Raw genomic sequence first — 20,483 nt, 5'->3', positions numbered from 1 at the left:
TTCTTTGCACAGAATTAAAATAGAAACAATTTTAGAATATGGATAAAGTAAATATAGGGTTTTTTTTTTTTAATAATAATTAAAAAAAACTAAATATTCTACGACAACAAGTTTTATTTTTCGATTGCTTTTCTCAAGCATAGTTACAAAACCAAGCAACAAGAATCTCGTTCTTTGTTTCACTTATTCTTAAAACAACGATTTTTAATAATACATATTTAACAAATCTTTTACGTCGTATATAATAATATATCTAACGGTCATAACCATTATTTAAATATTAATTAGTTATCGTTAACTTCTCGTTTAATATGTTTTCAGTACTCTAGTTTTATATATATAAGTATATATATAAATATATTTATATATACGTATATATATCTACAACTATTGTTATTCATCAGTAATTTTTCATCACTGATATAACATATTTTTTTTCATATTGTTAACATTTAATATAGATATCAGCGCTTTTCTATATATCTAAAATTGTGTGTAAATTTTCTTACAATCTTTTTTTTTTTTTCTTTTTTTTTTTGTTATCAATCCGGTTTAAATACCTTTACAAATTCGTTCATTAGACCCATCGATCAAAAGTCACTTTGGTTGTGCAGAAAAAATTTTCTTATATTTATTGAACATAATTGTATTTAAAAAAAATCAGATTTTCATTTCTCTTTTCTTTTGTTTTTGACAAATTTTACAAAAAATTATTTTATTAACTGTTTTGAATAAATTAAATGTTTTGTAACCTATTTGTTCACATTAATTTTGTAATTAATAAAATTATTTACTAAAAATTAGTTAATTATTTATTTAAAAAAAAAAAATTCGTCAAAGAAATGTAAATTTGACTCAATTGAGTTATAAACTTTTCTTCTTGTTATTACTTCGATGACTTGATTTATGTCAACATTTTTTTTTTTTTTTTTTACAATATTTACAAATATGATCACTAATTTACAACTATTGTCTAGTTTCTAAATGTCGATTTTTCTTTTAATTTTTATTAAATTTCTCAATGCAAAAACGTCCTGGGACTAACGTGTTTATCAAGTTTGTGATTGAAATCTTGGAATAAAAAGGGAATTAAATTGCCATAAAATACTTTCTATTTAAAAATAGCCAATTTAAGGATATTCCTGGGACATTCTCAGGATATCCATTTACTTGAGGCAGTTTAGATATCCCTAGGATATACTTAGGATATCTGAGGACACCTTCAGGATATCCTAGGGATATCCAAACTGCCGGAAGAAAGTGGATATCTTGAGGATGTTCCAAGGATATCCTTAAATATCCGGTGCTGTGAGGAATTCCGCACAGAAATGATATTTTAATTTTATAATTATATTATTATTTTATAATTTGTCTTTAAAAAATTCTTTCAGTAAAGTTTGAATTTATGAATACTTTATAAAAAAAAAGATCCCCTACCTTTGCAAGATTTCAATTACAGTTTTGTACTATAATTATTTTCTAGTTTTTTCTAAACACGTCACGATTTTGCAAGCGCTTTGTCTTTTTTTTCTACAATTTTTTATTTCAATAGAAAAAATGTGCGTTTTTCACTAGGGCTATTTAAGTAAATTAGCAGCTAAATTATGTTAAGGAATTCGGTATAATTCTATATTTTATTATGATATATAGAATTTATGTGTGGTATAGTTGCATTATAAGTATAGTTTTAAAAAAAAATCTATGATAATTTATAGAATAATTTTATTGCAGGGAAAAAATTAAATAAATTACTTTTAGTATTAGAGGATACAGCTAGGTGATTACAAAACAGTTCGGTAAAATTTGCAATGACCAAATCTTACTAAACTCGGTTCCGTAATCTCCAGTATTCTTGTATCCTTGCATCTCCTGTACAAAAAGTTTTGTTGAATTTAGTTTTGTACATAAAAAACTAATTAATTTGAACAGAATTGTGAATTTAAAATAGAATTTTTTAAATATTGGTTGAGGTACCAAAAATTTTGTTCCAGAAGAAGCAATCAAAATTTTTGCAAAACATTTTTCTCAATGCAGAAGTAGAAAAGTAAAAGTAATTTTTTTTTTAATTATTCTTTTTTGAACGAATTTTAATTTAACTTAGCGGTATGTTATATTTATTATTTACCTTTTTTTTTATTTATTATACATATACACTTAATTCTAATAATATTAATAAGATCCATGCTATCAGTTGTCATCGCAAATGCCAGAAAATCTTTATGATTTGAAGATAAAATAAAAGAAGAGAAATTTTCACTCTCGATTTTGTTAAACTGAAAAAAAAATTTATAAATATTAAAAGAATTACAAAAAGTGTAATTGAACAATAAATTGAAATAAAAAAAAAATCAAGATAAATTTTAATTATTTAAGGACATGTGCGTCCTCCATGAAATCTAATTTATAGATCTTCTGGTAATTGTGATCGACAAATCGTACAAGGCAACAATAAGTGTTTTGTATATATGTGCGACTACTAAAAATAAATAAATTTTTAACGCTGACTGACAGTGACATCGACAACAAACTATGGCATCGAACAACGATATAACGTTTGTTCAAATTGCTACAACTATCAGCTTTAGAATTCGTATGCTTTACTTGTCCTTATCATACTATCTGTTATTATAACAATCCTAGAGCCCCAAACGCTTGTTTTTTTTTTTTATGTTACAAAATAAATAATTGCTCGTGCTGAGCAGTGAGGCAACCTTTCTCTGGTTTAGTTACCCTTTTTTATGGTATTTTTTTTCTAACATTTAAATGTGCGTGGAAGTCGAGTTATAATGCATTTTATTTTTTTTTTCTTAATATGTTCAAAATTGCCAAATTGGAAGATTCACGAAAAAATATGTGAATTTTACAGAACTGTTCTTTAAACTAAAGGATACATTGGTATATCATCCTCAAGTATACAGAACGTACTATTGAATTCACTTTTTTTTCGTGTAAAAACCACAAAAATGTTTTATCGGGATTTTTAATTTGTACATGTTTTCTATAAAAATTTATAAATTCTTTTTAAGATTTATATATCGTCGAAAAATGGCCAATTTTTTTTTTTCTTACATAATGGCGAGTTTTTGCTTTGAAATAAATGGAACAAAAATATTTAATGATCACTAAGAATATAAGACTTGTTTCCAAAGTTAAAAAGTAATAAAAAAAAATTCACTGATATTTTTTTTCGATTAGGAATATTTTTTTTACAAATATCATAGAACTTCAGAAACATAAAGAGACACTTATCGTGAAACTCTACTGTAAAAATATGTAAAATATATTTTATTTCTACTTTACATTTGTTAAAATTTTTTTCTTTTCTATTTACTATTTAACCATCAAGTTTCTTTTTTTTTTGTAAAAAATGGACAATAATCAAACATATACAATATTGTTTCCCTTTTTCATTTAAAATATTTTTAAATATAGAAAATTAATGAATAATCATGAAAATAATTTCATTTTCCACAAATTCTAAATTAATATATATATATTTTAATTCTAACATTTGCTGATTTTAATCAGAATAAATATAACTATACATTTATATATTAAATATTATACTGCATAATGTAGTAATATGTATAATATTATTATTATTATGTCATTCGTGGTTATATAATATATTATCATATAACTTAATATAAAATTATGTCATGAAATTTACCTGGTCCATTATAATTAATTACATATTAACTTATATATAAAGATATTTAATAAAAGAAGAATAAATTTGTTAAAAATTAATTGCCGCTGCATTATACAATTAATAATTATATATTTTAACAACATACATACGTTATATTATAAATATATGTTTCAAATTCTATTTAATTTGGATTATAACAATTAAAACGTACGTTATACATTTTTTTTTGTACAATGCAATACGTGAAAAAAAAAATTTTTGAAACTAATAACAGTAGTATTTTTTCTTAAAAATATGAAAACTAATAAACTATGATATTAGGAAAATAAAATAGATATAATTATAATATTTATAATACAATCATACAATACACTTGCAATAGAAAATATTTATTTATGACAATAATTTCTTATTTTTTTTTTTGACTCAAAAATTGATAAAATAAATTTTAATTGATAATTATTTGTGGTGGAAAAATTCTTTTCTCTGTAAACAAAAACTCTGAAAATTTATTTAGCCACATGATAAATAATTTTACTAAAAAATGAAAAAATAATTAGAATTTTTCTCCTCGATTTTGAATAATTATATGACAATATATTATAAAAATTTATAACTATTGCAGGCATAAGGAATGAATATATTAGCAAATATTCGTTTGTGATTTATGTAATGTACTTTGGATTTAATTGGTTCGAATATAAAAATTTTTTTTCTTCTTCAGTTATTTATAAATACTTTTCCCTGTAGACAATTTTTTTTTTGTATATAGTAATTCCATTGTTTAAAGTGTAATAACGAACTCTCGGACGATGAGTTTTGTTTGTCAATTTATGAGTTAATTACACATGTGGCTCAAATTATTTGAGTTCTATTATGATACAGAATATAGAATCGTATTTAATTGTTAAGTTATAGCAGTTAAGTGTCGTTTCTTTGTTATGACTTACTTGAGCACATACTATATTTTTGGGGGGGTAAGTAAATACTCTGAAATTACAGAAATTAAACTTTTGACATTCATTTTTTATGAGCTCAGTAAAGAATACTTTATTTTGAAAGGTTAAATAAAATTATATTATTGTATTCTTAATATTTCGTGAATTTATGTCTTAAAAACAGTTTATAATTTATTTTATAAAACATAATGTCTGTTATTTTATATTTTTAAAAAATTATTATTATTAACAATCATTAAAATAAAATTCAAATTAGATAAATTATTTCTTTGGCACCTATGCATATAAATATTTGTTAAAATATTTATTTGACAATTAAAAATAATAAATCTAAAAATTAATTTGATATTAATAGAAATAATTTTTCTTGTATTAAATAATACGTTATTGATAGAAAACTGAAAAAATTTTTTAAAATAAAAATAATTTGAAAAATCAATTTTTGAAATTCGTTTCTTCTTCTTTAATTGATATATATAAAAAATTCATGTCGCTTTAGGGGACTCGCTTTTCAATGTATAGTAAAAAACGATAATTATTATTTCATTTATAGAAAAATTCATATTTAATCTTAATTGTAATAACAATATTAAATCTTACTTTATAGTCCCACTTTACTCAACAGTGATGACTGATGATGCTTTAAAAACTAGATCCCGCTAAGGCAAACAATTGTCCTTACATATTATAGTAATTATTTGACAAGCATATAATATGATCCATTTTTTTTATATGTACGAAACGCGTGACTATTTTTCGAGGGCCTTACATAAAAAACGTATAAAAACCACATTTCAATTCCTGTGAATGTAATTTTAACGCAGTATTGATTTTCACCTGGACGAATATCTCTTTTTTTTTTTTTAAATTTCAATTAGTTGACATTTTTACTGTAATTTTAATCAGTGACTGGCTTCCTGTTTAAAAATTATAATTTTAATTAATTATAGTTTAATTAGCGAATATTAATTAAAAATATTATATGTTAATTTTAAAGCAAAAAATCAGTCACTAATTCGTCTTAATTGACTTTTCGATTAATTTAAATTGTTCATAATTTGAATTTGTGAAAATTTTTTACTAATTTATTAGAATTTTGAATGAATTCTAATTAGTCAGTTTTAACAAATTCAAATTAGCTTCAATTGATTCTGTGAAGATAAAATTGTAACTAATCTCAATTTAGAGTGTTTTTAATTGGCTGTGTTTAGAAGGAACAATTTAAATCTGAATTAATGAAAAGTTAGTTACTAATGAAAAAATTACTGAAAATTTTCTACTAATTATTATTATAATAAATATATTTTAGTTTTGTAAATAAATTATTAATTTTACTGTTTAGTTTTTAATATCCTTAAGTTAAAAAATGACTGACTTTTTAGTAGTAAAATTTTTAGTAATTCCAATATTAATGACTCACTTTTGATAAATTCATATTTTGAGAAAAGTCATTATGGAAAAATTTTAATGTCTTAAACTTCTGAACGTTTCATTTCTTAAGTTTATGATTTTCAAAATTTTAATCATTTGAAAAAATTAAATCAAGTTTATCATTGCGAAGTATTAATATTTTAGGCGAGTCCTGCAACCGATTATTTTAATAAGTCTAAATAAAAATAATAAACGGACAGTATTAATCAAAATTTGTTAACATTTTTTTTTTTTTTTATTTTATTTAATTCCTTATTCTATGGTGCAGGGCTCGAGCGCAGACTATTGCTGTGGAGGACATCTGACGACTGTTGTTGTTGCAAATTCGCTAAATTTCTTATCAATAGGAACTCTATCATCATAGAGAGTTGGAGCTTGTAAGATGATACCTGCAGTTCCAACTAAAACTGCTAATGTGAAGATCCACAGAAATAGCCTGTCAAGGACCATTGCTACATATTTCCAATCTTCTTTTACCTGAGAAAATAAACGTTGTAGAAATTAAATACTAATTTTTTTCTTATCTGTCCTCATGGGAATAATAAAAAAAATTTACTTTCTAAACTGTTTGTTATATTATTTGACGAAGGGAAAAATTTATTATATTACAATATCAATCAATTGAGGTCAAATAGATTTGTGAAACAATTTTTCCTTTTGTTCCAATGAACAAATAAATAAAATTTTTTAAACTTCAGATCAACACAAGCCAAAGGCTCGTAAACTGCTCTGCAGAACATCGTTTTCTACTTCAGTGCAGCGTATTCGATATGCCATCAAAATACATTGATTCTATTTCGTTAGGTTTGAATTATACTTTAATTTTTATAGAAATACGTTATACAGACTTAAGATTTATAATCTGTTAATTGTAGGATATTGAGAATGATATTACATTGGATTAACTATTTAGCTTAACTGATTTTAATGAGGTTCTATCCACAAAATATTAATCATGAATATATACCTTAAGGGGTTTCATTTTACGGTCGTTATTGACCATAGCTCGTTACGTTGTCTGCATAACTTACACAATCAGATCGAACGTCTATAGCACATATTGAGAATCCGCCAGTTTTGTAGAATTTTTTTTTTTGGAAGCTTTTTTTGAACAGATTTTTTTTACCAAATTTCAAAGGGTTTAAATATTCTAAACCGTTATTCTTTACAGAAGGTATAAAGGGTTATTCAATATTGATTAGAGAAATGTATCAAATATCCTAGAATCAGGGTTGAAGGATATTACGACCTTGTATCGATCAAGGCGTAAATACATTCAATTCTTCATCAAGGTGGCTTGGAATAAAATTTTTGAATAGGTACACTATTTACCTTTGTAGAGTCCTCTAGCATTTTTGTATGTTCTGCTATAAATCTAACACAAATGCAAGATCTATGAATTTCCGGTGGACATCTGGAATGTGAAAATGTGGATGCATTTCGTAGAACAGGATTTTTAAACTCCTCAACTGGTTCTGCAGCAATTGAGAGATCTTCACATTCTGCACGCAGTGGAAGTGGTGGCAAAGGAGGTCCATGAATCTGACAACTTCCTCCAAATCGAGCACCATCAGTAAGGCTATAATTATAAACAATTGTAAAAGAATTTTCATTACTTTTTCACGAACATCAAAAATATCAAAACAAAAATTGTATCAAATTTTTAGAAGATGAAATTTAAAAACGAAGTTCGAAAATAACCATAATTTTTTAATTATGAAAAGGGGTAGAATTTTCCACACGTACATAAAATGTTTGCCCTAATCGTATTCTCGATTTGAAAATGTGAATAAAATTGATCAAGAAAAAAAAAAGTTATCACAATAAGTGGAGATTCATCACCTTGAGGAAGACAAATCTTCTTTTGAGACAGGACGACTGTGAAATCTTCCAGGCGTAAGATGCTCATCACTTTCTTCATGAGATCCAGGATGGTAAGGATAGTAGCAGGTCTTTTCCTTTCCTCTCACGGTTCTCATAAGAACTCGGCCCGACGAATAACTGCAAATAGAAGCAGCAAAATTAAAATCTACGCCGCCGCATGGGGATGTCGTGTAATTAACTTTTCACAAAATTACATAAAATTGAATTTATTATCATGCTGCGATCATATCCAACAATGCAGATTACTTTTTCCGACTTGGTGCAAAATTTTACAACTTTCTAATTAAATTCATAATCTAGTTCTAGTTATTAACCTTATCTAATAGTGACTTTAGAAAATATATATAATATTTCTTTTGCGAGCGTATTAGAACAATAAATAACAAATTTTTATTATATTTTCTATTTCCATAGGCATAAAATTAATTCCCTTAGCATCAATTTGAGGAACTTTTATAGAGTCCAGGGGACACTTTTTTTAACTAATATTTTTAATATAAAAAAGGAGTTAAATTTTAACTCCCACCGGACTCAATAAAAGTCCCTGCTTTTTGGAGTTAATCTGTTAACTCAATTTTGTAGTTGACTCTAAAAATTTTACTCCCCAGTTGCCTTTAACTCCACCAATTTTTTTTACAGTGTATATTAATAACAAGAAGAAAGGAAATTAAAAATGAAAAATTATTCTAAAAATTTCAGGCTTCTTGGTTAGAGTGGCATTAGTATTAAGTTTTTTTTTTTTAATGCCGCTGTGTACGTATTTTTAAAAGTAGGTCATATGCTCCGCAAGAGATTTTTTTCTTCTTGTAGGTTTCTTGCCTTGTGACATAAAACCACGTTGTTGAGAACGTTTTTTTTTTCTACAACTGAAAGGAACTACTAGATTGGAGAGTTTCCAAATAATAAAAAGCTATATAGTGTCGGAATAGCTTGGATTATATGTATATATAAAGTGCAAAGAAAGAAGACTGAATCTTATCAATTTCCGCAAAAAATTCTCTATCCCACAATGCATTCAAGGTGCCTATTCAATTTACCATCAAAAGCTTCTTTTTTTTTATTTTGAAGATTATTTTAAGGTTGTATTAACATTTGCTACTATGTATTTATTTTTTACAATTTAGAATTTTTTTTTTTAATTCTTACCGATTTGTATCGAATTTGTATTGAGGCCTTCGCATCACTAATAGCCGGGGCAATATGTGAATAAATACTCTTTTTACCCATGGTGCCATTTTATGAGTTTGTGGCGAGCGAAAATGAACGTTAAGTACCACTACGGTGACGCATATGCTGAAACATAAATTGAAAGAATTTTTATAAAAATATGTTTATATTATTAAATTACTTTTTTGAACTATAAATATTAATTTCTCAATATTTTTCAATTATGAAATAAAAATGAAATTTTTCATAAATTGAAAAATATTTCAGGCATGTTTAAATATTTAAAATACATGGAGCTTATAAGGAAATTTGATAAATTTACAAGAGGTGGCAGAAGGTGCGCATGTTATATATGTTTCAGGTACATGCTTGAAAATTTAGCTTTCACCCCGAAACGTGTGCTCCATTTTATATATATATATATATATATATATATATATATATATATATGATATTACGGTGCCTCATAAGTTCTTTGAAATCTCGTCGTAGATTCTTTTGTGAAAGCACCATATCAGATCGAAATTCTTTTGAGAAAAAAAAAATTCCCATTCCTCCTTCAGGCAAATAGAGGGGATCTTTGAATATCTTAAGAATTCCGTCCAGAGCTATTAGCTCCTTTTCAAGTGGTAGTAATAATTCATCATTCATGAAATAGTGCGAACTATACACTGTGTAAAATAATAATCGCTCTCATTTTTTTTTAGTTTACGATTTTTTTTTCTTTAATATTATTCTTTTATTATTTTCTTTGGAAGAGATAGATTACTAATTGCTTTTTATTATTTGGTCGTTTTGAAACCACACGAATGAGAATCATGAAGCCCTTTCTATATTGCAAAGAGAGACGTTGATAATGGAGGCTGATAATCCTGCAGACGTAAACGTTCCTCTTAAGTATGTAATAAAAAAAACCGCAGCTTCCAAATTCATTAAATCTTTAAATTTTACACGGTCTATTGCAATTACAAAATTCGACGAAATGACCATTTTTGTAGTCACAAAAGTAGTTTCACTTCCACTATCACTGATTAGAAATTACACGTGCAGAAATTTTTGAAAGGGCCCTGGCAGGGCCCACGTCAGGAAGCTCCAAATTCGCACGAAACAGGGAATCGGGACCACAGAAAGAGCTCTCTTTCGATTAAAACCGGGGTCCGAACATGGGCCTGGTTAGGCCCCAGTTATCCCTATTTCAGCCAGATCAGGGCCAGGTTGGCGAATTTCTGCACGGATAGTGAATAAGTAAATAATTTTTTGAAACGTGACTAAAATAAAAGGAATTCAGTTATTGTATATATCTGTTTCTATCAATTACTTTTAATTGAGTTTGCAGCTACATTTCTTTTAAATTTCATCTCGCGCGGGAGAGAAAAATGCGACTATCGAGTTTGATCGTTAATCGTCCTTCTCCCGGAAAATTTCTATTCTTTGCTCTTAACCTCCATAGACATTGGAAACTCTCCAAGAGAGCGAGTTTCACCAAAGCACAGTCATTTTTCTTTCCTCAGACTTTCTGCACTCGGTGATACATTTCTCGATGAAGTCGCACGTGAACTTATCGTAAAGTTTCTCCACAATTTTTGTATTTTTCCAAAAAAAGTATTGTATGAGTTTCTAGAAATTTTCCACAATATAAATAAATCAGTACTTTTCTAAAGCAAAAGAACAAAAAATTTTTAGTTTTGAAATTGATATTGCCTGCGTTATATGCGGTAAATGACATTTTATATATCTCTAATGGAAATAAAAATTTCAATTTGAAAATAACAATTTGAAAATAAAAATCCGAAATAAATTTCTATTTATTATTATTGCTTAAATATTTTTAAATTTAAAAAATAATATCTTTTTATCTAATTTATATTGTTTTACAAATATAGTCAATACTCTAATTGAGTAGTCCAGTGTTTCGTTCCAACGCTTCGGTAAAATCAATATTCACGAAACTACTGCAATTACAAGACTAGAAAATAATTATTTTCTATAAAATTAAATTATATTTCATTCAAACTATCTATAGGTATGAAATATATATATTCTTTAAATAAGTAAGGCGCAAAAATTAAAATTTGCATTAACAATTTATCTTAATTTCCCTTACAATTAAATTTTATTTTTTATATACTAAAGAAGAGTGACTTTTGCGAGCAAAAATCGTCCAATGACTCTTGAGACTGACCACCCATGTCTTGTTTTCAGTCACATGAATCCCAATCACTTTTCTTATACCCACTTTTCTTACTCTAAGCACGTAGAAAGAGAGAGAAAGAGAGTCCCTAAAAAATCTACGTGACCGTTCCGGCAATAAATCTCAACTTTTTGTTTGTTCTTCTCGAAAGCTCTTTTTCAAACTTTTGAATTCGACTAAAGAAGATCAATTGTCATTTTGTTTCAAGGTATTTTATTATTTCAATAAGAAAACATGATGATGGTTTCGAATAATTAAATTATCATTGAAGAATCTGTCTTAGAAAATATTTGTTTCCTAATTTAAAAAACACATTTCAAAATGTTGAATTAATAAAAATTCATGTTCTCGATTTCAAAATTAAGTTTTATTTTCTTTGTTCAAAAAAAAAAAATTTTGTAAAATGATATTTTTTAAGAGAAATACAAAAGCAGATATCTCGTTATCTTGAGAGCACCATCATTCTTTCTGCAGATTCATTAAAACTCTTTCTTCTTAATATTTAAAAGATAGAACCCAAAGTGTGACAAAATTTCTAGAAACTTTTTAATGAAAAGAGTTTTGCTTCTTTGCTATTTCACTATTGAGAATTAAATCTTTATCTATATTTTAAAAATTTTCTAATTTGACTAGAATTTTGGAAAATTGAAAAGATTACTTACTAAAATTATACCATAGTACATTGTTATCAATTGATAATTTAAAAAAAAATTAAAAGATATAAGAAGACTAATAATGAAGAATGATAATTAATACGTAATTAAAGTTTCAGTTTAGAAATTAAGAGTTAATTACAAAGTTCATTAGCGACCACTTTTGTGACACTAAAATTTGTAGAAAATTTTTTTCAGTCATTTAAAAAGTTGGGTATTTAAAAGACATGATAACCGTTATAATTAATAAATTTTAAATATTTAATCAAAAACATACAATACTGATGGAAAAATTAAAAAATAATTGAAAGATTTCTAATTAAATGATAGAAAAGGATTAGTAGATTTTGCAATCAAAAGTTATGTTTTATTCTCCAAATGAAAATGTGTCAGGAAATAATGTAAATGTTCGAATTGTCAAACAAGTATCATTGATTTGTAAAATCAGTTTCGTTTAAGGTATTCATTTGTTATGTTTTATTTCCAATGATTGGCAAATCCGTGAGATGTTAAAAACGAGATTTTTTAAAATTGAATAATTTTATTTTGAGCATCTTTGATCATTAAAAATTTCAAATTATAATTCAAGCATAAAATTAATTAATTAACAATAATGATTTCCAAAGTAAAAAATTAATCTTCTTGGGAAAACTTTAAAATTTTAAATAACTACAAAACTAAGAAAAATATCTTAGTAAATTCGTCGATGTAAATTATAAACGAATTCATTTAATAGATGAAGAAAAAGCATTCTGGTCAACGTCTAATTGTTTCCTATCTAGACAAAATTGGTGTGGGTAACCTAACTAGCACCTCATCAACGGTTTACCTTAAATGAGAAGTCGTGCAATATTCATTCTAATTAATTTTACATAGAAAAAAGTTCCATTAATTTTAAAAAAAACATGAATTGTATTAAAAAATAAAAAAAAATAGACAAAATACTAAAAATTTGATATTAAAACAAATATTTTATAAACAAAAGTATATTAAATCATAAAGAAATATGTTCGTTTATATTAATATATGTCATAGCGATAAGTTAATTATACAGTTATGAAGCGATTTCAATTAAACATAATAAATATAAATGTCGAATTCATTTGACATGCATTCACATCTGTTTATTTGATAATAAGAGGAGCAGATTATTTGACTATTATTGTTGAAATCCTTTGGCATGGAATTCCACTTGTACTGTAAATTTTACTTGTCATGAGATTTAGTTTGTATCCGCGGGCTGTTGGATAATTAATATATATATATAATCATTGTTGTATGAATTAGTAACAAATTTATGTAATTATACAAGATAAATTACTGGATACCATTTTAATAAATTATATACATACATATTTTATGCTTAAATAATCAACAATTTTTTTTTTAAATTTCAATTGTCAGATGTAAATTAAATTAAATTTGTGGTATTATGAATATTAATACATATGACAAAATGTAAATATTTTGTTTCACAACCAGATTTTCATACAAAAATATCATTTTTTTCGAAAATCGGTGATTTTACTTTAAAGTTAGTTATTAAAAAAAATAAAAGAAACAGTATTTAAAAACATATTTCTTTTTAAAAAGCAATTTAAAAGTTCAATTACCTTTTATAGACTGATTCTACTTTGGTTTACTTGATTATTGATTTATTCGTGAATACTATTTTCTAGAGTGGTGTATTGAACATCATGGAAAGAATGGTTAGTGGTATTTCAAATGATTTGAAATTTAAATTGTGCTCAACTATTGCAAATGCTTCAGTTCCAACTTGTATTTGCAGAATACTGGATGCTGCTGTCATTGAAAGAATCGGAAAAGAGAGAATAATAATTGTGTTAATTAGTCAACGGAGTTTCTCTTAAATTCTAAAATAAACTTTTAAACTTTCCATCGACTAAAGAAACATATATTTAACAATTTCTCAAATTATTATTCTATTCAAATTTTAGTTAATTTAGTCGAAAATTTCATTCTCAATTTTTTTTTTCTTTTTTTTTTGTGGTCACATTTGAAACCATTCAACTTCCGGTTTCTGAAAGTCGTTTTCGAAAAGTTCAAGTTTCTTCTTTTAGTATATAGAATACAAGAAAGAGTTCCGGCCTGCACTGTGACGGCTTCCATTCACCAGGGATTTCTCGTAAAGTCTTTACTTTACAGCTTAAACATTTTTGCTTAGTTTTCTCCTTCGTATTCCAACAGTTATGACGGGAGACTCTTTTTTATGCTTTTTTCATGAGAAAATTTTTAATTAAGTTTCAAGTAGATATTTTGGTGATATTTTAGATATTTATTGTTGAAAAAGTTCTGTTATTAAAATTTTTTTACTACACATTAAATTTTAACTGGAAATAATTTCAGTTCATGAAATTTCTAGTTTAATAATAAAATTAAAGAAATAAATAAAAAGTAAACAATTCTTTACTAAACGAAATAATAGTTAGTTTAGTGTTATAAATCGGTATAAATAAATTTTTGGAAAAATGTGACATTTTTAGAAAATTTCTAAACATATTGTAACACAAATTTTAAAAAGGTTGAAAAAACGCTGACCTATTTTTAAATTTTATACAATCTGAGATTAAGATTAAGCTTTTTAAAACTTCAAGATTTTTAATTTGTGTTACTTACAAGTTTTAGTTTTTTTTTTTTCAACTTTAATATACCTGAACATTTGCTTTTTAAAATTAAATAATTTTGAATTTTCTTAAATTTATATTCCTGTTTATAACTTCTGTAAAAGAAAAAAGTTTTAATATCAAACTAGTAGTTAGGAATAGGTAATTATGTAAATACAAACTTTAGTTTATAATGTTTAAGTTAATTTTCGAGATTCTATATTATTTACACTTAACAATTTATGGTTGCAATTCATAACTATATAATAAGTTAAATATATATATATTTTAGGACAATAAAATTACATTTTTTTTGAAATTACTAAATATATTATTATTTCAATTATATACTATACTATATATAGGAATTTTTCACTCTTGTATTTTATCATAACTCAAGAGTTCCATTAGGAAAACTCTATAAAGTTTTCACATGAATTCCCCAAGGTAACACTGTAACGTTCTATAAAGTTTCGACATACTTAGGCACTTTGAATCTATTACATGAACATTTAAACATTTTGAATGTTACATTGATAGAAATAGAAAGATGAATTTTTAACAATGGAAGTGAGTGGAAGGTGCTGGGTTTACATTTATTGTTTTGTTGAATTCTGAAAATTAAATAGCAAAACATTTTATTTATTATAAACATTATTTAATAATATTAAAAAAAAGAAAAATTTCTTTGAAAAAGATTTAATCTCAAGCGATTTGTTGGTTGGAATTGGAATTTGCGATAAAAGCATTGTAAAGAAGGTCGTAAAAAATATGGATGCCTCGGGATAAAAGGATAAGGCTTTATGTTACTTGCGATCCGTAGGTTAAACGTTAATGATGCATTCACCAAGCGACAATGTCTTTTACTCATCAATTCTTAGAATATTTTTGTTCAAATGAAACATCAATTGAATGAAAACTGGAAAATTTACAATCTTGATTAATTGTAAATTCAATGAAATATACAGGTAAATTTGATTAAATTGAATTTTTAAAAATACAAATTTTGGAATTTAAATTTTGAAATTTACAGTTCATATTCGTAATTATCTATTCTATGGAGTATAGAAAAAAATCGAATTGAATGGAATTAATTCAGGCTTCAAAGGGTTATAATAGAAAATTAATTAAATTTAATTTATATGAAAATTAATTATTAAACTTTTAAAAATCATTTCGAATGAGAATTAATAATGAATATGCATAAATTCAACACAATTGAATTTTACAGTCAAGCTCTGACCTCATATTTTCAAATATAGAATTTCGAAAATCAATTTTGCATGGCAATATTTTGTATAGTTATTGGATGCACCAATTGCTCATATTACTGTCTTCACCGCGTTGTCAGTGAATCGAAATAATGTAATTCAAAAATTAATGAATTATATAGTGTAATGCAATATAGAAGAGTGATATCGCAATCAAGCTACGTTCAAAATGGGATTCTACTCTCGAAGGAGAAGCAGCAGCAGCAGCTAACGGTCTAGAGGTAGGTAAGCGGAAGTTGGTGTCTTGTGGAACCATCTCCTGCCTCCGCTCACTGGAATTTCCAATCTAATCGTCTCGCGTTAGGAAACCATCGTATTTAAGGCAGCTTTCACATTAAAGCAAGAGCCTACAATTCAGTAATTTTTATTCTCAAAGATATTATTAACATGCATTTGCATTTTTTTTAGCTACATTCTTTAAAACTAATTTTTGAATTAAAAAAAATCAGGAATAATTTGTAGGTAAAATTATATAAATTTTAGATTTTTGAATTATAAACTAGTTTATAGTCCAGTTTTCAAATCTCAAAAGTTGCTAATAGACTTCGTTTACTATCCTCAATTTATTTCTCCTCCTTTTTTTTTTTTTTTAGTATTTTACCTACTTTTCTTCTCATTCCAAATTTTAACTCTTCTCTCTCAAGAGACTTTTTACTCTCTCCATTTATTATTCCCCCTCCTTTTTCATAATGTCTTCTCTTTTAAACTTTTAAATCTTGTTCCCTCATTTTTTTTCCAATTGCAAACTTGTTACTTGGGAGTTTATGAGATTGCTGATTACAAATCCTATGTCAGATTTGTAATCAACTAACTTGAAAACAAAATTTTAAGTGAAACGAATTAATTTCGAAAAATTCTTCCGCCATTTTGTATTTTGAAAATTTAAATCGAATTTCAAACGAATCCAATCAATTCTCAAAAATTCTTCCGCCATATTGGATTCGCCATTTTGATTTTTGAAAATTTGATATCAGATTACAATTAGAATTATTGTTCTTTCTGAATTTTTAACTTTTCCTTATTTCGACTTTTTAATTATTCGCTGTTAATTGGACCAGTATACGAAAAGATTGTGAGATGATTTTATTCAGTGAGGATTTTTGATGGTGTTTGTCCTCGCCTCCCTCTCTCTCTCTCTCTCTGCGGTTCATGATTTGTGGTCATAGAGTGCTGGGCTGGTTCTTTTTCGAAAAGATAATTTTCATTCCCGGGTTAATTAATTATTTTCTTTTTGTTATTTTTCAGCAAAATAACCTGACGTCGTGGTTTTCATTAATGTAATTAAATTCAAAGTGTATAGATAACGAATTGTTAAATGTATTACAGTGAAAAAAAATTTTGATTAAAAAATAAATAAAATAAATGTCAAAAATAAACTCTGAAATAAAAGAATACTTTATATACGATATATAATAAATAAACACGTACTGACATATCTTGTAAAAAGAAATTCTATTTTTCTCTTTAGTATAAGCTGTCTGTGATGGAAAAATCTTGCTACATTTGTGAAAATAAATAAAAGAATAATAGTATGTTTATAAAAATATTCCATTTAAATTCAGGTTACGTTTGACCATAATGGACGATTCTGCTTAACGACTTCATTTTCTCATGGCAGTGTAGATGTATATTACTTGGTTCAGGCACAGTAAATGCCTTCAATAAAAGCAGGATCATCACGTTAGTTTGACGTGTAATGATCCTTATTTCCACAATTCTGTTTCTAGTTATATGTATATATGTATATACCTGCGGTAAGTATGCTTGCAAGCTTCCAGTAACGTAAAAGTTTAGTCACATCAGGTTCATAGTAGAAGGTAACGGTCGCTTTCGGCGTTTCGGCACGTAATATTGCAAAGCCGGATTACTCTTCCTACCATCATCAAAACTTCCGTTTTTATTACACAGCAGCTCCTAGTCATAACTTTTATATCTTGATTTCGTTAACTAAAAACAGTAATTATATTTCTTATGATTCCAGACCAACTATAATTTTCATATTTCCAAAATTATTGATTTTTTATTGTTCAATTTCAAAAAAAATAAAAATAAAATTCAATTATTTTTTCCACAGATAGAAAATAAATAATTTCTGTTTTAACGGATTTCTCTCATTTTAATGCAACTTTTTCTTTTGAACATATAGCAGGTTACAAAAGCTCTTTTTTTGAGACGGTATTACTATAATACCAAGTTGAAAAGGACGCATTTATGATAGCAGAAGAGAAATTTTTTTTTTAAATACGAGATTACTTTTCTCTTTGAAATACTCTTTATATTAGATCAACTGATATTGTAAAAATGTTTTTTTTTTTTTAGTTGCGTATATCGTCACGGGACAATCCTGAACAGTTTTAGTTTTGACGATATATGCATCAATGACGCTCAAGGGGATAATATATCATAACGCGAAATATGATTTTTAATAAATAAAAAACAACAAAATTTTTTTGATTTATTATTAAAAAGTTGTTTTTTTTTCATACAAAGAATATTTTATTTCATCAATTCCTAGTTTTTGAAATACTATTGTTTTTCTAGAATTATTATAGTATATTTGCATAAATATTCAAGATTTTTGACATGAGAAAATCCCTGCATACAATTTTAAGAAGATTTTTCATTACGAATGTAAAACCATTTTAGTTTTTTTTTTTTTTTTCTTTTTTTTTTATTAAAGTTTGGGGATTATTGTGACGACTTTCATTTAGTTTGTAAACGCAGGGATATGCTGGATTGGAATTCGTTAGTGAAAATCTGGGTCGACCGGTCGTCGACATTCCGGGACATTAATTTCAGAAGTGTTTCCATTCACACCCCGTACAAGTTCATTGGCCCGTAAGGGCTCTTTTCAGAGCGCACGCCCATATCTTCTGAGAAGTAAAAGCTCTTTCAAATTGCAACGAGGTCTGTCTTTATTATTAATGAACACATTCGCCTTCTACTATAGTCAATGTTTAACTATAACAACCTACATGAGATACGATACTTTGCATAACACAAAAAAAATATTTTTCAACACAATATTTTCAAATTCTTTGAGATGTTTTATGGGGCAAAAGGTTCTAAACAACTAGGAAAATTTCTTTTATTCATAGTCATGAGAAATGCTTCTTTGTAGATTTTCATGTTCAGGGTTGCTACGCTTTTTGGAAACTTCGAAAACCGAAAAAAATCAGGGAATTTTATTTAGTATGAAAAAGTTCAGAAACCAAAATGATTATCAAATTATTTTGCAGGCATTTTTGGAATTAGATGATGGATTTTGCAAAAATAGGTCACGGTTTTCGTGAAATTGGATCACGGAATTCGCGAAATTACATCACGGATTACGCGAAATTTGCTCACGGAATTTGCGAAACTGGGTTGTGGAATTCGCAAAATTGGGTCACTGAATCCGCGAAAGAAGGTCACAGAATTCGCAAAAGTAGGTTTCAGTTTTCGGGAAATTTGGTCACAGAATTAGCGAAATTAGATCACGGATTCCGCAAAAGTAGGTCACGGAATTCGCAAAAATAAGCCGCGGTTTTCGCGGAATTAGGTCACGGAATCAGCGAAATTAGATCACGGATTCCGTGAAAGTAGGTCGCGGTTTTCGCGGAATTGGGTCGCGGAATCGACTAAATTAAATCACGGATTCCGCGAAAGTAGGTCACGGGATTCACGAAACTAGGTTGCAGATCTCCCAAAATTAGATCCCGGAATTCGCGAAACTATATCGCGGTTTTCGCGGAATTGGCTCACGGAATCAGCGAAAGTAGGTCACTGAATTCGCGAAAGTAGATTTCAATTTTCGCGAAATTTGGTCACGGAATCAGTGAAATTAGATCACGGATTGCGCGAAATTTGCTCACGGAATTTGCAAAACTGGGTTGTGGAACTCGCAAAATTGGGTCACTGAATCCGCGAAAGTAGGTCACAGAATTCGCAAAAGTAGGTTTCAGTTTTCGGGAAATTTGGTCACGGAATCAGCGAAATTAGATCACGGATTCCGTGAAAGTAGATTTCAATTTTCTAGGTCGCGATTTTCGCGGAATTGGGTCACGGAATCAACTAAATTAGATCACGGATACCGCGAAAGTAGGTCACGGAATTCGAGAAAATAAGTCGCGGTTTTCGCGGAATCGAGTAAATTAGATCACGGATTCCGCGAAAGTAGGTCACGGAATTCGCGAAAATAAGTCGCGGTTTTCGCTGAATTGGGTCGCGGAATCGACTAAATTAGATCTCGGATTCCGCGAAAGTAGGTCACGGGATTCACGAAACTAGATTACAGATCTCTCAAAATTAGATCACGGAATTCGCGAAACTAGATCGCGGTTTTCGCGGAATTGGGTCAGAGATTCGAAAAATTAGTTCACGAATTTTAAATCGTTGTACAGTATCAGTAAAAAAAAAGTTCTGTTACGAATGTTCAAATTTTAAATATTACTTTTTCTATTGGGTGCCCAACGTCTACCGAGCTGACGCTCCGACAAAAGTTGCAGTTTCGGGATCAATAGGTTCTGTGACCAGTGAAACTACCGCAGAATGTTACGATTGGCATGCATCCAGCGGCTCTGAGCCAGTGGGGCTCATTAGCCTCCGAAAAATAGGACTGGTATCGGCCCATTATATATTATATCGCTATCCCCACTTGAAAATATTCACC

At 27.3% G+C, this 20,483-nt stretch overlaps 1 protein-coding gene across 2 annotated transcripts in view; it reads right to left on the bottom strand.

The window, feature by feature from the left end:
- Positions 1-6,264: 6,264 nt before the first annotated feature.
- LOC127289567 (acetylcholine receptor subunit alpha-like) overlaps positions 6,265-20,483 on the bottom strand; it is a 104,334-nt gene continuing 90,115 nt past the window's right edge. For both annotated transcript variants that reach the window (XM_051317558.1, XM_051317557.1), the window contains exons 9-12: positions 9,073-9,219; positions 7,885-8,043; positions 7,375-7,621; positions 6,265-6,519 (exon numbers count right to left, since the gene is read on the bottom strand). In XM_051317558.1, coding sequence (XP_051173515.1) covers positions 6,325-6,519; positions 7,375-7,621; positions 7,885-8,043; positions 9,073-9,219 — 748 coding nt within the window. In that variant the 3' untranslated portion in view covers positions 6,265-6,324. The remainder of the gene's footprint in view (positions 6,520-7,374; positions 7,622-7,884; positions 8,044-9,072; positions 9,220-20,483) is intronic.

Source organism: Leptopilina boulardi, unplaced genomic scaffold (genome assembly GCF_019393585.1).
Source record: "Leptopilina boulardi isolate dan_hultmark-lab unplaced genomic scaffold, ZJU_Lbou_2.1 LbouV2_48, whole genome shotgun sequence".
Classification (NCBI taxonomy): Eukaryota; Metazoa; Arthropoda; class Insecta; order Hymenoptera; family Figitidae; genus Leptopilina; species Leptopilina boulardi.
This window is presented reverse-complemented; position numbering and strand designations above follow the sequence as displayed.